This window comes from Hypanus sabinus, chromosome 9 (genome assembly GCF_030144855.1).
Source record: "Hypanus sabinus isolate sHypSab1 chromosome 9, sHypSab1.hap1, whole genome shotgun sequence".
NCBI lineage: Eukaryota > Metazoa > Chordata > Chondrichthyes > Myliobatiformes > Dasyatidae > Hypanus > Hypanus sabinus.
Window position 1 is genome coordinate 36304437 of NC_082714.1, and position 18228 is coordinate 36322664.

At 38.9% G+C, this 18228-nt stretch overlaps 1 protein-coding gene across 1 annotated transcript; it reads left to right on the forward strand.

Annotated features, from left to right (window-relative positions):
- Positions 1–3966: 3966 nt before the first annotated feature.
- On the forward strand, positions 3967–14774 carry smcr8a (Smith-Magenis syndrome chromosome region, candidate 8a). The gene is made up of 2 exons (XM_059979471.1): positions 3967–6411; positions 8941–14774. The coding sequence occupies exons 1-2, from the start codon at positions 4073–4075 to the stop codon at positions 9392–9394; spliced, it is 2793 nt and encodes a 930-aa protein (XP_059835454.1). The 5' UTR covers positions 3967–4072; the 3' UTR covers positions 9395–14774.
- Positions 14775–18228: the final 3454 nt, after the last annotated feature.

Sequence of the window (18228 nt, forward strand, 5' to 3'; positions counted from 1 at the left end):
CTATCCAGCCCTTTGTGTATTCTCTGTATACACATGACTGTGGCTAAGCATAGCTCCAATCCCACATAAAAATTCATCAACGACACTTGTTGTTGGACAAATCATAGGTGGTGATGAGTCACCTTCCTGCAGTGAGATAGTACAGCTGGTTCAGTGGTTCTGCAACAACAGCCTTTCTTGCTCAATGTTAGCAAAACTAAAGAGCTGACTCTTGACTTTCAGAGGGGAAAGAGGCAAACATGCAGCAGTCTACATTGGGGCTCCAGCAGTGGTGAGAGTCAGCAGCTTTAAATTCCTGGGTTCAAAGATTAATTTATTATCAAAGTATAGAACTCTAATATTCTTAAGTTCTCTGGGTATCCATGAAACCAAGGGTAAGAAAGACAGCATAATCATCAACCACCGAATCCCACCTCCCTGGACAAAAAAAAAGCAAAACGGATCAGGCACATCGAATTCCCCCCCCCCCCCCCCCATCCGACCTCCTGCACAAAAAATGAATAAGGCACATCGAGCCCAATACACATTTGGGGTGTTAACATATTGAATACCTGTCCTGGGCCCACCACGTAGATATGCAACCACAGGGAAAGCTGCTAGTATCTTTACTTCTCTAGGAGGTTCAGCTTGCACCCAATACTTTAACAAACTTCCAACAAATTATTGTTGAAAGTATCCCCACTGGTTGCATCATTGTCTAATATGGTAATTTGAATGCACAGGAGCATAAGAACTTGCATAGAGTAGTGGACTCTACCCAATGCATCACAGGCACATCCCTCCCCACCATCTGGCATGGCCTCAACAAGGCAGCACCCACAATCAAAACTTCTCACCATCTTCTCACAGCTATCATTGGCCAGGAGGTACAAAAGCCTTAAAACCCACATCACCAAGTTCATTGCAGCCATGCATACAAGTTCAAGCTTAATGCCCGTCCAACCAGACATGAATACAGCCAAACAAAACAACATTCCCCTGGGGCCAAGGTGCAGAACACAGTACCATCAGTTCATCTACAGCGCTGGGTATATATAGCACAAACAAGATAACAAGTAAACACAGTCACACAAAAAACATATATACACATATGCATACATACACACACACACATATATATACATACACACATACATATATACACTTGTGCATATGGCAATAAACCTGACGTTGATCATCTCTGAAGCACAATTGGGATGTTTTCCTGTGACAAAGGCATATTGTTATAATATAAATTCTGAATCTAAACAAATATATGCTTTAAAAACACAAAATGCTGGCAGAACTCAGCAGGCCAGACAGCATCTATGGGAGGAGGTAGTGACGACGTTTCGGGCCGAAACCCTTCATCAGGAGTGAAGTAACATGGGATGGTCGAGGGGGGATAAGAAGTGGGGGGGGGGGGGGAGGGATGAAGTAGAGAGCTCGGAAGTGATAGGCTGAAGGGAAATAGGCTGGGGGAAGGTGGAGAATTATGGGAAATAAAAAAGAAAGAAAGTTAAAGCTGGGGGGAGATTATAGTGAGGGGGGAAAAAGATAGAAAAAGAGAACCAGACTAAAATTATAGATAGGAATGGGGTAAGGGGGGCAGGGGTATCAATGGAGGTCTGTGCATTGAATGTTCATGCCGGCAGGTAGGAGGCTACCTAGGCGGGAGATAAGGTATTGCTCCATCGACCTGCGTGTGGCCTCATCTTGACGGTAGAGGCCATGGACAGACATGTCGGAGTGGGAGTGGTCTGTGGAATTGAAGTGTGTGGCCACAGGGAGATCCCACCACTGCTGGAGGACTGAGCACTGGTGTTCGGCGAAATGGCCTCCCAGTCTGCAGCGGGTCTCCCCAATGTATAAATGGCCAAATCGGGAGCACTGGATACAGTATATCACCCCAGTTGACTTGCAGGTGAAGTGGTGCCTTACCTGAAAGGACTGTCTGGGGCCGAGGATGGTGGTGAGGGAAGAAGAACATTCAAATCACAGACCTTCGTTGATTCCCCTGCCCTCCCTTACCCCATCCCTATCTATAATTTTAGTCTGGTTCTCTTTCTCTCTCTTTTCCCCCCCTCACTATAATCTCCCCCCAGCCCTACATTTCTTTCTCTTTTATTTCCCATAATTCTCCACCTTCCCTCTAGCCCATTTCCCTTCAGCCTATCACCTCCCAGCTCTCTACTTCATCCCTCCCCCCACTTCTTACCCCCCCCCCCCCCCCCGACCATCCCATGTTACCTCACTCCTGATGAAGGGTTTCGGCTCAAAACGTCGTCACTACCTCCTCCCATAGATGCTGTCTGGCCTGCTGAGTTCTGCCAGCATTTTGTGTTTTTATTTTTTTCCAGCATCTGCAGATTCACTCGTGTTGCTTTTGAATCCACTGGATCTCGTTTGTATATACTCTCTACTATTTTCTCAAAGAATTACAGCTGATTTGTCAAGCAAGATTTCCCCTTAAGGAAACCATGCTGACTTCAGCCTATTTTATAATGTGCCTTCAAGTTGGCTGAAACCTCATCCTTAATAATGGACTCCATGATGCACCATCAATAACTCTCGGAGACGTGAGGCGAGAGATGGGCTTTTATTAGCTAGAAGAACGCACGGTCAGCAGCACACAACATCATGGAGACTGAGGGAGGAGCAGTGCCTCCAATCGCCTTTATACAGGGGTCTATGGGAGGAGCCACAGGAGCAGTCAGCAGATGGGTGTATCCAGACTGATATATGTAGTTCACCACACTCCAATATCTCCCCAAGTACTGAAGTCAGGCTAACTGACCTAAAATTGCCTGGCTTTTACTTCCCTCCCCTAAAGAATGGAGTGACATTCACAATTTTCCAGAATCTAGTGATTCTTGAAAGATAATTACTAATGCCTCCACATTCAGCTACCTTGTTCAGAACCGTGGGTTGTAGTCCATCTAACGCAGGTGATTTATCTGCCTTCAGACCGTAGCTGCTCAAGCACCTTCTCCTTAGTAATGGCAATTACACTCACTTCTGTCACCTAATACTCTCGAATTTCTGGCACATTGCTGATGTCTTCTACGGTGAAGACTGACACAAAAGACATCGATCTTGTCCACTGTTTTTTTTTGTATCCTATTACTACCTCTCCAGTGTCATTTTCCAGGAGTCTGATCCTCTTTTTTGATCTTTATATATTGGAAAAGAAAACCTTCGGTATCCTCTTTTGTATGATCAGTTGGTTTACCTTCATATTTCATCTTTTCTCTCCTTATTGCTTTTTAAATTACCTTCTCTTGGATTTTATAAGCGTCCCAACCCTCCTCCACGGGTCATATGGCAGGTGGGTAAAAGGAAGATTAAGAGTGGGTGTAGAATTGATGGGGTTCTGTGAGAGAATAGTTTGAAGAGAAACAAGCGGGGAATAGGGCTAATGGGAGTTTTGATAACTTAATTGCTGAACGGCCGCCTTTCACGTTGTGATGGAAATTATAAGTGATCATTTTAGTAAAGGAAAGGGGTTATTTAGCATCATTGTAGTAGATTTTAAATTTTGCAGATTCCATTGACTATTTCCTGTTACGATATCCTCTATCTCGCTGCTTTGAAGTGCCGCGGTGATGCTGCTAGATGGAGAAATAAAAAACCAGCACTCTGCATAATTATTGAAATCACAGTAACTTATGCATTCAAACCCGAAAACATCTATTGATGTATTTAGCCCGCTACCTTTGCACTACACTCCAGGGACTTTTGACTTTAGAAATAAATCAGGGAATAATAAATTCAATTGTCTACTATTTAAAACTGCGGGCTACTATGAGGTGTACAGCGTTCCGGGCATTGCAGTTTCCCAAATATAAAAAGGTTTCGCACACAGTGCAACTTGTAAAACATTAATTATTGTATTTATCACAATTTTGAAGAATTGTAAAGGAAGTGTAATAATATTTAGAAAGGAATACTTGTGTGAAGCGTATGACGATTACTTCCGGCGGGGACCTGGGTCATATGGAAACAAAATGGTGGTTTGTGAGGATGTGCTGGCGTTGCTAAGGAGCTCGCTTTCCTTTTATGCTTTCAATTCTAAGTCTGAGGAGGTGGAAATATGATCGCTGCCCCCGATGTCGTAGCTCTCACCCGCGAAGATGACTACGGGGAGCAGTACAACATAGAGCCGACACCCCCTTTTCAATTTCAACCTGAAAACCCCTGGTCTAAGACGGCCACGGCTAAATTCGAGAAGGATTTCATTCTCATTTCCGAGTTTTCCGAGCAGGTAGGCCCTCAGCCTTTGTTAACGATCCCGGACAATGCCCGCGGTAACTTTGATCTCAACTATTTCTCTCTCAGGATTATGTCTGTGGATTATCAAGCCTCGTTTGTGGGGCACCCTCCTGGGACGAGTTATCCGAAACTCAACTTCGTCGAGGACTCCAAGGTGGTGCTGGGGGACTCTAAGGAGGGGGCTTTTGCTTACGTTCATCATTTGACTCTCTATGACTTGGAAGCAAGGGGATTCGTCAGGCCTTTCTGCGTGGCTTACATCTCCACAGATGAAAACAAGATTATGCAGCAGTTCCAAGAACTTTCGGCGGACTTTTCCAAAGCCTCCGAGTGTTTGAAAGCTGGTAACAGAAAAGCGTTTGCTAATGAACTGGAAAAGAAACTTCAGGACCTGGAATATACTAGGAATGTGTTGCACAATGAAACGGAAATCCAGAAAAAGTCCAACGATAAAGGATATTACTCCTCGATAGCAATAGAAAAGGCCAATGAACTGGCTAATGTGGAAAAGTGTATAATTGAACATCAAGATCTTTTGATGCAGATTAGAAATTATTCGTACAAAAAAACAAGAGACATGGACTACTTTTCTTATGAACAAGATAATGGTACAGAACACTCAGACTCTGGGTTAGAGCAGTTGCCAAATAAGGATGAATTATATGAAAAAAATAATTTTTCTGATACAAGTTCCTACATACCCAAATTCACAAAAGCTAAGTCAGCAAAATGCTTTGAAAAGAAACTGAAAACCTTAGAGGAGCTTTGTGACAGTTACTTTTTTAATCAAACATTAGAACAACTTAGGCAAGTAGAGAAATTCTTCAGGGGGGATGTGTGCTACCTCTTGACCAGTCAGATTGAAAAAGTGCTTCTTCAGCAGCAACAAACAACTTCTTTTCTCTTTGAAGACCCACTACTCTTCACTGGTGAAGGACAGCACAGTGAAAAACCACTTCCTAGTTTTAATATTATCAGGGCTAAAGTTTTTGAGCACCCTTGTTTATCAACTGAGTCCACCAACTGCGAGTCATACAAATCATGTGTGGAGTCTGTACCGATCAAACTGAATCAGCAAACCAGTGTTGAGAGTTATCATGGGACTGTGGCTGATTCCATTCCATGCAAAAACCTCCTAGCAACTTCAGACCATCTTGATTTGAAAGGGAAAGGAAGTATCAGCAGTGGCGAAAGCATTGAAATCCTGGGTACAGAGAAATCCTGCCTGGCCCCAGTGTTGTTACTCAAATCTGACAGCCAAATAAACTTGCTGAGCCCGCACCTGGAGGTTGTGAGGAGGAAATTTGTGGGTACCAAGCGGACAAACAGTGAGGACAGCATTGAAGTTCTAAGTACTACTGAAACTCTGATTCCTGAAGACCTTAAGCCTATGTATCCAAGTGCAATACATGAAGAAGAATCACCTTTGGATGAAGAAGATATAGGACTGAACAGAGGTCTAGTGCAATTGGATGCAAATCTAAATCATACTAATGGATTTAGCAATGCAAATTTTGAAAATAGAACCATTACCTTGTCTGTTTTATCTGAGCCAGTTGACCATTCTTGTTGTATTGGGAAAGAGAGTCCACATTTTACTAAGTCGGTACCTACATTTTTAACTGAAGAGTACGGTGATGAAGTTGTCAATGTTCCACCACAACGCAGTAAAACTATAGGTCAAATATTCCACAGTGATTACCTCCAGAAAGATGATGGACGTGGATTGTATGAAACCGTCTGTGAAAAAGAATGCAGTGATCTACCCAGTAATGAAGAAACAGCTCAAATTTCCATGGATGAGTATTTGGACAACACAAGTTACATTAGTGCATCTTTATGTTCTGATAGGACTCCTTCTCCAGCCCTCGCAACCAGTCCATCAAAAAGATCCTTTGGTAAACGCAAGAAGCATTCAGGGAAAAATTCTCTGTGGTTTATACGGCACTATTCTTTTGCACAGCAGGCAATATTTTCATTGCTGTCTGGGCGGACCCTTGTAGTAGTTGGTGAACAAGAAGGAAAAGTCAAGAAGATTGTTGATGCTTTGTCGATATTTGTCCCTAATTATAATAGGGATGCAGAGTCTGTAAAGCAATGGGTAACTTTTCCTTTGCATGTCGACGATTTGCAGACTTGGAAACTCATCGGACTTCAAAGGTAAATACACCATAGTTATATGTAAGGACCAGTTTACTTTGTAATGAATTCAGAGCTGATGATCCAAGCAAAAGAGTGGCGTATAATAGATTCATTTCAGAATTGGAGAATTAATAATAGATTAAATTCAAAAAAGATGTGTACCAATCATGCCACTGACTGCATCCCAGAGCTGGAGAGAAGATTCTCAACTCTTCCTGATAATCTGTTATTTTGATTACTTTCAGCAAGTGTGAGATTTTACAAATATGCTTCCTTTATCAGATATCAGGAGTGCTTTCAAAAGTTAAAACTTGGATTTTTAAGCAGACCAGTTGAAATTTCCCAGTGAGCATTGCATTGGGAATGCCTACATGTCACTTAAAGCATCTCATACTTTCTTTCAAGTTAATGGTTCCTTTGTCAGAAAATTCAACTAATGTACTCTATTTCACAACAAAGACTGATCTGTGTCACTAGTAGGACAGATTAAATTTCAGTTTAATTTGCAACAGATTTTTGAATTTTTAGTTTTTTTAGTTGATAAAAGATCCATTTCATGTGCAATTATAGTTAACCACCCAAAACGTAAAGTGTCCATTATTCAGTTGTTAGTCCTGTTTGTGCCTTTCCTCTGACGACAATTCACACTTTTTTAATAAATAAATCTGGGTTTCTTGTATGTCAGAGTGGCTTAAAGTAGGGTGCCAAAGTAGTGTAGTTGTTAGTACAACAGTGTTACAACTCGGTTTGTTCTGGGGTTTGAAGTTCAATTCGGGTGCCATCTGTAGGAAGCTTGTGTTCTATCTACAACCCCTTTGGTTTCTTTCCATTGTCCAAAGACCAGCTGGATAGGTGAATTGGTCAATGATTAGGCTAATGTTAATCAGGTAGGTTACTGGGCAGTGTGGCTCTGTTTGCCAGAAGAGCCTGTTCACTGTATTTCTAAATAATTTTAAAAAGCCATTGTTAGGGGGAAATTAGATACAAAGTGAATTTCTGATCTTTTACAATCAGAGTGCAGCAAATCTGTTGTATTCTGCATGATGAAACTCAAGGCCACAGACCAAAAGCATGTAGTTCTCATTTTTATCCCTGTATGCCTGCCATCTAAGCAGTCATATTTATACTGAAATAAGGTCTTGTGATGCATACATTGTAGTGTTTCATTTCCTTACTGGAATTATCTTGTGGACGTGTAGTCCTTTTTGCCAAGAGCTAAAATGAATTGTTAATAACTTTTTACACGGCATTTTTTTTATACTAGTCGCTACAATGAAAATGACTATTCATAATTGTTGGGATTCACCATCCTTTTGCATACATATTAATAGTTTCTCAAAGCAAGGGAAGAATAGCAACATAGAGCCAAGAATGTAATTTCATTATACTTGCAATTTTAGTGAACAATAATAAAAGGAACAAAGCCAAATCCAGTGGATGATCTTGTACCACCAGCAACTTTTCTACCATATATTTTTGCAGTCTGGAACTTGTTGTTCAATCATATGGGGGAGAGGGAAAGCATGAGATTGGGGCTGAGAGAAAAAAATGGATCAGTTATGATGAAATGGTGAAGCAGACTTGATGGATCAAATGACCTAATTCTGCTCCTATATCTTATGATCATATGGTCTAATATTGCACAACAGCTACTCGTGTAGTAGTTCTGAGTACTCTCCCCAGTCACCAGGCTGAAACTGAGATAATGTATTGCCTGAAGTTCCAGAATAGTACACATTAGACAACACAGAAAAGTTTTCTGTTACTAGCACCTATCATAAAGATCTATGCGAGCAGTTATGTTGTGAATTCAGTGTTATAGTATTGCATAATAAAATGAGGAATATTGTTTGTGATGTTGCCAATATTTCTATGAGAAAAGATTCTTGGGCTACTTCTGAGATTACTTTTTGAAACTTTTTATTTTATTTAGTGTGGAATTGGCCCTCTGCGCCACAGCAACCTGGCAACCCCAACAACCCAAATAACCCTAACCTAATCACAAGACAATTTACAATGACCGATTAATCTACCTAGTACATCTTTGGACCGCGGGAGAAAACCAGAGTACATGGAGAAAACTCGTGCATTTAACGGGGAGGACGTATAGAGCCTCCTTAGAGAATGGCACCGGAATTGAACTCAAGAACAGCCCCAGCTGTATTAGTGTTGAGTTAACCACTATGCTACCTTGGCACCCAATTCTTTAATCTGCGATTTATGGTTATTCTTGTGGTTATTGCTCATTGATTTTTAATTTGAGCTTCTGATGCTGTACTGTGGAAACTTCTGTTAAACAGAATCTGGTATCAAGGGTTATCTTTGTTTTGGACTATGTGGTTATTTAAAGGTTTTAAAATGAAATGGACTGGCTATTTGAAATCTACATCATGTAACTTATACTACCAAAAACTTGGAAGCTGATGTGGGCTCAATTTGAATAGCCAGAATGGGGATTATTATTGAATATTGTGTATGTTCCCATTGAATGCAAACAGTGCCATTGACATGAAATTTGTAAATGTTTTATTTCTTTTCCATTTCTAGAATAGCATCGCCTCTGGGTACCAGTATGCTGCATTCGTTGAATCGATACAGTCGCTACGTCAGCATTCTAGACTGTGACAACAAAACTCTCCGTTGCCCGCAATATAAAGGACAACTGATTACCAGATTGGCAGACCATAGGACTCAGATAAAGCGGGGCAGCACATATTATATGCACGTTCATAGTATGTTTACCCAGCTTTGTTCCCAGGCTTTCCTCTATACCTTTTGCCATCACTTGCATCTTCCCATCGATGAAAGAGAAAGTGAAGAATCGGTCACGCATCGCAGAGTAAACTTTTTGAAGCATCATCTGGGGCTGATGAATGATGATAGTAAAATTGTGCAATACTTTTCAGAACTGATAAAAATGCATTACTTGCATGGACCTCCAAAGGGCTTGAATCTAGCTCTGCGTTTTAACTACATCCCCAGTGTTGTGTTTAAAATCTAATTCTGCAACATTTTCCATTTCAAAACTGAATTTTACCATGTACCTTGATTGCAGAAAAGCATGACTTCCTTCCCTAGGTGACTTTTTTTTCATGTTCTCTCACTTGTGTTGTGCAAAAGCAGCACCATGGCTGTAGCAAGTAAAAGAAATTTGAGTATATTTAACCTACAGGTAGTTTTGACAAGTGATTTGAGAGTGAATCAAGATTTTACAGATTCTAGCATACTGAATTATCTTCAGCACAGTATAAAATGACGTTTTAAGTATGGGAAAGCGGAGGAATGATCTGATGACAAAGCAAAATATATCTGATGATATACCTAAATGCAGTTGAAGCAAGGCTTTTATTTTTTTTTGATGCTTTCTTCAATATTCTGCTGTCGAGATTTCTATATATGGATGTTTGAAGTGGACAGGTGCTGGTGGAATCCAAAAAAAAAGTTGAAGTTAAATAAGAATCTCAGAAACAAAACCACAAAGCTAGTTTAAAAAGTGATCTAATTATGTTGCAACTCCATGTTGCTAAACCATTATCTGGCATGTCTATCAATTTTGACTAGTTTGTGTTGTAACCGTACAGTTATAACCAGATTTTCTGCAGTTTTTAATCATGTGAATACTAATTTGTGGAACTTGTCCAGAAAATAAACTCCATTTTTAAATGTTCTGTGACCTTTGAAGGATAAGGTTGAATACATTGTAGTGTTTTGGCAATGTTGCTTTTTCATGATACATGACATTATTAACTTCCACCAAAAAACCTCTCATTTCTAATCGTAGTCGGTTGTTACTGGAATGCTGTTGGTATGCATCCAAGTCTCAAACTGTTTTTGCGTTGTTAGTAATGCCAAATTTTCAGAAATAATTATGGTTGTGGTTGGAAATGAAAAGGAAACGAGAAAAGCCAGAATTAAGCGTACCTGTGTATATCTATGTCTGCTTAATTATTTGAATTGGGGTTTGTGACACCCTTGGATTCCCCTTCAGCATTTTCACTATGTTCTATGGAAGTGAAATTTGAATTTTAAAAGGGAAAAAAAGTCACAGATTGTTCAGTTAATTTTATGTGGCAGAGGGAATTTGTGGTCTACATTGAGATATATATGATCTTCATTTTGTCAGTGCCAGTAGTAGACAATGGGAGTTTTAAAAAATGTTTTTTAAGAATTGAGATAAATTAAAACACATTCTAGCTGAGGTTCCAAATCTTCAAACTGTAATAATTGAGCTTTCTGAACTCCCTTTGGTTTCCTTGGTTCTTGGTGAATATGACCCTCGAAGGAAGGAAGAAACTATAAATCTGCTTCTTCATCTTGGTTATCTTAGTGCTATGTATTACTAATGAGCCAAATTTAATTATTAATACTTAGCTGATTGAGGTGCACCACAAGTTGAAGCAAGACTATGTTATCATTCCTGTTTATACATATCTAATGTTCAAGAAAATTTGGTAGTTTGGATTTTGTCAACTTTTAATTTATTATTTTAAATTGTGAGACTTGCCAGTCAAGCAGTTTCAAGTTCCTTTGTGTTTAGTGCTCAGATTTAGAAAACATTTTGTGTAGTAATGCACAGTGAGAATGAGGGCGAAAAGAAGGTCTCAAAATTTAGAAATGGTGCAAACTGTCCTAAAGTATATCCCTACAAAATGCAGCAGTTTAACTTGGTTGTCTTTGGTGGAAAACAGCAGCTTTTTGAAAATCTTTATCCACAATCTGCATGACAGCTGAGCCCACAGTAATTATTAAGCCTTTCAGTTGACTCTGGAAATATAACATTAGGCATCAATTGAACCCTGGTTACTGTGTCAACTTTAATTGTGTTCACAGATGTATCAAGTGCATTTTGGACAGCATGAATTTCTCTTACTGCTGTCTGTTAATAATCTCTTTTGCAGCACTAGGTATTGCAGTCAGTTGTTTTTTTTTGCATAATATTTGGATATTCAAATTTGACGAATCCCAATCAGATGGATATTTAGTGACACCATTTGTTTCCACATTACCTTATTTGTTTTTGTATTGATCTATTTACAATTTTCTTTTATAAAACATAAAGATTAAATCCTATTTCCGGTCCTGGTTGACAGTTTATCCAAGTATTCAAAAGTCTCAGCTACTGATACTGAAACGTGGGGGAAAAACTCATACAGCATGCTAGATTTGGCTTCCAGAATAGTGACCAGAAATTCTCTGGAGAAACTTGTATAAGGTTTAGTCAGTGGCCATTGTATTCCATGATCTTCCTAACTATGGAACTATTAATACACATCGCCCCATGAGTTGCTATAATTTAAGCCAAATCCAATCTCTATTTTCCCTTTTTAATGTAGTGAGATGTAGTCCAGTAGAGTGTACTTTAATTGAATTTGTTTTGTTACCAGTGGTTTTTAGGCAAGCAGTTTGAGAGCAAGAATACAGCAACTACTTGTGATTTCTTCTTGAGATTCTGAAGCTGCTACCTTGATCTGCGGTATCGTGGCTGCTGACCTGTTCAGTGACCACCAAACCTAGTCCAGGATACCTGGTGTGCAAAACTTTCAAATTTTTTTGGGTAGCAGTCAAAAACAGGATGGCTGCTGCCTAGGGAATGCTGAATGTAGCTATATCACACAAACATTCTGATTTGAATATTTTAAAAAATGTAATTAGATACTCTTTATCCACTTTCTGTGGCATGTTATCAATAAATGTCTTGCCTGGTGGAAATTTGCATTGTTTTGAAGACTGCCATAACAAACAATTCAATTATTGCTGATTTCAATTATTTTTATATACAATTTATTGCATTAGCTGGAAAAACTTTAAAATTTTTAAGATCAATTGGAATTGATAAACTGATACATCTGAGTATGTCATTTTGGCCATTCAACACGTACAGTACCATTCAAAATATAATTTGGCTCCTTTCATCCTCCATTTGCAATTTATTAAATTCAGCTAATCTGCATTTTTGAAAATGGATAAATGATTTGAAACACAGATATATAATAAGCTGTCCAATCAATCCATTAGTCAAGACAAAACCTTGTAAGGACTTTGCATTACTGTCACTGAGTTGATCAGATCATTAGCCAGGTGGTGGGATTTAGCCAGCAAAGTGCACATTGAATGTACATTGAACTAATGTAGCATAATGATGCTGATGTGAACTTATTCATAAGGTTAAAAAACTATTTATTAACAGTATGCCAATAGTAATTTGTAATAATTGTTCATTTAAAGATTAATTCCTGCTGGAAGATACAGCATTTTTCAGAAAAATTGTTTTACTCAGATATGTACTGTGAATTGTTGTTGGCACTGATTTTCATTTATTCCCCTTTCCTGAAAGCTACTGTGCAATATGTGCATGTTTGCATTTCGTAATTAAGGAAGTAGATAAAAACAAATGCTGAGTTTATTTATTTAAATGTAGTTTTTGCCTGTTGGTGCTCATTTTCTAGAAATGCCCATTTCCGTAAGCACAAAGATCAGGAAGAGTTAGAGACAATTTCTCTGTCTTTTGTTTTCTTCATGTTGTCTGCAGACTTTTGCATCAAGAACTAGCTAGGCCAAAGCAGGGAAGGCTTGCTGTTTGTTAGTCTCACCAATGGAATATAGCACCATGTACGAATTTAAAGGATTGGAACATTTGCGTTTAAACAAGCAACTGATCTGGGGTGTATTGCTCCAATCTTGGATGAAGAGTTCTAGAAAAATAGAAATTTTTAGTTGTCCTTATTAAACCCATTATCCTAATGGTCCTTAGCTTACAATAATATCCTTTATGCCCCACTAAATTTGAAAGAGGAGAACAATACTGTTGAATGCAGGAATGGTAGAAACTCGGTGTACAACTCTGCAAATTTACCAGATTGTACCATATGATATGTGTCAATGTAATACATGTATGTCAGGTGGTACTAGATTGGCTCTTGATTCTTTGACTTGATATCTTGCCCGATGTCAGTCTGTCTTGAAAGGCATTTTTGGCTCAAGAACAAGGAATTTCCCATCTATCTGCTTGGGGATATGTCTGCATGTCATATCCATAAATTGCTGCATGCAGGAGCATGATAAATACTGTGACAGTGTACTTTGAATTTTACCTCAAAGTATCCAGTATATGTAAATGGAACCACTTTGAGTAGGCATAGAGAGCCCATAACTATATGAAGTAATTGTATTTGTGGAGAATAACCTGCCAATATGGTTATCTTTTCCAAGGATGAAATTTAACAAGGTGATTATTTAAAATTTTTTGAAATTTTAACTAAAAAGGTATAACAGGCACTTAATAATTTTCTTAATAACTTTAATTATTTGTAAAACTTAGTTTACATATTCTACTCTCTTTAGCACATGCCACATCCCAATTCCCTCTTATTTATAAAGAAACTAATGGTGCAAACAAATCTAGAAATGAAGTACATATCGTGTGGAATTTGCAGACCAGATGGGGAGACAGTTAATTTTTCAGGTACATAGCAATGATATGCTGCCATTGGACATGAAATGTAAAGATTTGTTAGGATTTTGAATGAATTACGCTGTGGTTATCGCTGTACTTTGATCGAGGTTTTTTCAGTTGCACGTTTAACAACTACCTTTTGTTTGCCAGTTCTGTGCCATTTGTTGTTAACTGCTTGAGGCACACCTCTTTGTCCAACCAAATAGTTTTGAGTTTCAGCTGCTCCTCATCAGTTTCTTATTTCCATTTGTTATGACATTATCCTGCCATCTCATTTGATACTGAAATCAAAGCTCATGCCTGAGGGGAAAAGGTTCAATCTAATGCTGCAAATAATTTCTGAGTATCTTGATTGAGCAAAAAGAAACAGCTAGTTTCTGACTTCCAGTACTTAAACACTGTTAATACAAGTGCACATTTTGTGTACTATATCCCCTTATAATGGTCATTCAATTTGAAGAAAAAGATATTTCAAAGTGGAAGGTTTATGCAGCATTTTTAGATTGGGGAAGACATAATTACATTGGTAGCTAAAATAATCCCTATAACAGGAACTATTTTTTTGTAAAATCAAGATTAATTATGCTAGGCCCTCTAATATTAGCAGTGTTTTAGCTCCTGTTGACAAGATTTAACTAAACATGCTTATATTTTTTCATGTAACATTTGTCAAACTAATTATGACCAGAATGTGTACATTCTGATCCTTTACTGGAAGTTTTTTTTTGAGGTATGTTTCAAATTGCACTTTCTTGCTTTTCTTTTAATTTTGCACAAGACCAGAGGTTTTATAAACTGCCATATGCTGTTGTAACTTGTAATTATTTGTGTAATTGTTGTTTGGAAGTATTCTATTTAATTCGTGTCTTAGAAAATGTTGTGCCTTCCACTGTAATCGAATGTGTACCTTAAAATATTTTGCAACTCACTTGTGTTGAAGTGTTCAGTATTTGGAATTGATATTTATTTGTTCACTACACCCACACAATGAAGATTTTTTCTGTCCTTGTCATATTCTTTTCATGTACCTTAGCTATATGTGCTACTGGAGCATTGGTAAGTTAAAAGAGAGGAACTAGTTTCACAGGACTTAACTCGAAGGAATCACTCTACAGATATACATTAATTTCCTGCATTTGTCTAGTATACTGATATTTCAACTTATAAAAGATATTCTACATTTACTATTTAAAATGCAGTATTAAATTACTAAACCATGATTCCTACTTTTAAATTAAAGATGCCTGTGGAGGTGTATGTAACAAGGGTGATGTACAATTAATATTCCATTCTTCACCCCTCCAGAGTCATAGGTTCGACAGCATCTCAGCAGAGTCCTCTGGTTGATTGGTTCTGTGACTTATGCTTTCACCACTCAACTTCCTGCATCTTCTAGATCTTTCCTCCTGTAAGGAGATGGTCTGTTCGTGTTTCTGTAGCTCTGGGTTTTTATGGGATGGGGTTACTGGCCCCCTGCCTAACCTATGTTCTTTCACCGCTGGGCTTCGTACCTTCCTGGCAAAGCTACTCTTAAGACTGGCATAATTGCATTACAGCCATACCAAAGCACAAATTATGCCACAGTTCTGGAAATAGTTCAATTCACTATATTTGATGTTATAAATAGTATAGGGAGGATTTTGGATGTTACTAGGACTGGAAAACTTTAGTTATGGCAAAGGACTGGATAGCTTGGGTTCTAATTTGAATTAGAAATATTTAGTTGAAATGTATAGCATTCTGAAGAAGGTTCTGAAATCAGGCACTTGCCTAGAGGACACGAGTGCATGATTACTGGAGGATTATTGGGTTGAAAGGGAAAAGAAAAGCCAGAGTCACATGGGGTGGCCCAGAATTGTCAACTTAATTGTTATTGTGTTATGAACCACTGTTACAGCTGAGAATTGGGATTTTAATATTTTTGTGGGTGTCACAGCAAATTGAATATTTAACTTGCCGTTCAGAGACCGCATGTAAATGATCGCATTTCCCGGAAGGGGATCTGTCAATACCGGTTTCATATTTCCAATTAATATCGATGGCATTCGCTGGGTTGCAATGTCCTGTATCAAAGCCCTAATTGTACTCTGGTAAATACAATGGGTTGTTCACGTGCCCAATGACAAGATTCGTGAAATAGGTTCTCTCTGAATAAGAATACCCATTAATTGGCTTATCAAAGCGCCTTTGAGAGGGAGAGGTTTGTAAGTACGCTTTCATCAATTTATTAAAATCCAGGTTAGGTCTGGCCACTTAGAATCGGGTTTATTATCACTAACGGTTGTGAAATTTGTTACGTTATGTTGTCTTAGCTAAACAAGCATCGAAAGAAGTCTTGAGAATGCAGTCTCTGGGAGCTTGCGGCAGTCCAGCAAAAAGAACACACGATGTTATTTTTCTCGGTTGAGATTCTTAAGAGTTTTTAATGACGTTCGTTGACGTCATGATATTAAGGAAGAATCGTGTTTTTTTCCTTTCCATCATCCCCATTCACCTTCAATTGCATTCAGTCAGACATCGCTTTTCCCCCTCAGATGGCACCAAAACTAGTCTGCAGATCTCTAGCAGACCTCTCCTTCCAACAAACCACGCTTGTTTTCGCACTTTACTGATTCTTATGAAAGGTCCTTGATCTGAAACATTAACTTTCTTTTTCACAGATGCTACGTGACTTGCATTGATGAGCTTTCCCCGGCAATTTATGTTTTATGACAATTATTTAAACAAAAACTAAATTACTGCTGTCCAGTGGCACTAACGCCAATAATCTTTTTCTTTTTAAATCTTTTTATTAATTTTAAACGAACATAAATGAAACATGAATACAAATACAGAGAGCTTGAAAGTACATAATTAATAGGTTTACATTCATGTAGATGATAATCCATATATAACCTCCCAAACTCATAGTAATTACGAAAAAAGGGAGTAAAAAAGAAGAAAAAAATCCCCAAAAAAAGGGGGAAAAACCTAACCAACATGGGCCATTGCATTATGTCAAATATACACAGTAGCACCTCCATCCAAATAATTAAGGCTAATAGAAGCAGGGTTTTGGAAAAGCCAATAATCATCGGCTTTGAACGGCTGATAAAGGTACATATCAAAAACATTATTCCTGCCATATTGGATACGTACTGATATGCTTAGCGACAGAACCGCTCTGTGACAGATTCCATAACATCTGTCAGGCATCTGGCCCTGACACACCAAGAAACTTAGAACACTTATATCAGAATGCTGTTTCTGGATTTCAGCTCAGCGTTTAGTACTATTGTCCCACCTACTCCTTAGTTTAAATATACACCACTGTGCAACTGGGTATTGGACTTCCTAACCAACAGACCTAAGACAGTCAGAATGCCCAACTCCTCGCTTCCCATCAACCTCAACAAAGCCTCACACGAAGCATGACCAAAGACCCAAGTAATCATATCGTCAAGTTCGCCGATGACAAGACTGGTGGGACTCATCATCAACAATGTTAGACGGCCTACACAGAGGAGGTAGAAGAGTTCGAGGCCTGAAGCCAGGCAAATAACACTTTCCTTAATGTCAGCACGACAAAGAAGATGCTTAACAACTTCAGAACTCGCACCACTCACATCCCTCTTTACATCGGCGGGACAGCAGTTTCAAACTCGTGGGAGGGCCCATCACACGTCTCTCATGGTCCCAGAACACATCCTGGCACCATCAGTTAAGCTCACCGACGCCTCTGCTTTCTGAGGAGACTGAAGCACATTCATACTCGTGCCATTTTACAGATGCGCAGCAGAGAGTATTCTAACAAACTGCATCATTGCTTGAGACGGAAACTGTATCGTCTGCGGGCAGTGAAAGCTGCCTTACGCATCACAGGCACCAGCCTACCCGCCATCCATATATATACACATAGAAAAAAATATACATATATACAGAAAAATACCAATACCATTACAAAGTATCATACCCTGCTCATATAGGGAGGAGGCTACGTAGCATTCACGCCGGGATCACCAGACTCAAAAAGAGTTACTTTCTGCGAGCAAGACCGATCAACCCACTAACTGAACCACTGCTTCATTATTTCCCGTTAGTCACTTTATGTACAGACTAACGGACTAACGTCACTGTTTGCACGTGCAATCGATTTATCTATATAAACTATCTTATGTATTCATATTTATTGTGCATAATGAGTTCTGTGTCTTGACGAAGGGTCTCGGCCCGAAACGTCGACAGTGCTTCTCCCTATAGATGCTGCCTGGCCTGCTGTGCTCCACCAGCATTTTGTGTGTGTTGCTTGAATTTCCAGCATCTGCAGATTCCCTCGTTTTAACAATTATTTAGTTCCCTTTACACTTGTGCACAGGAAAATACATTAAATAATCTTGAACGTG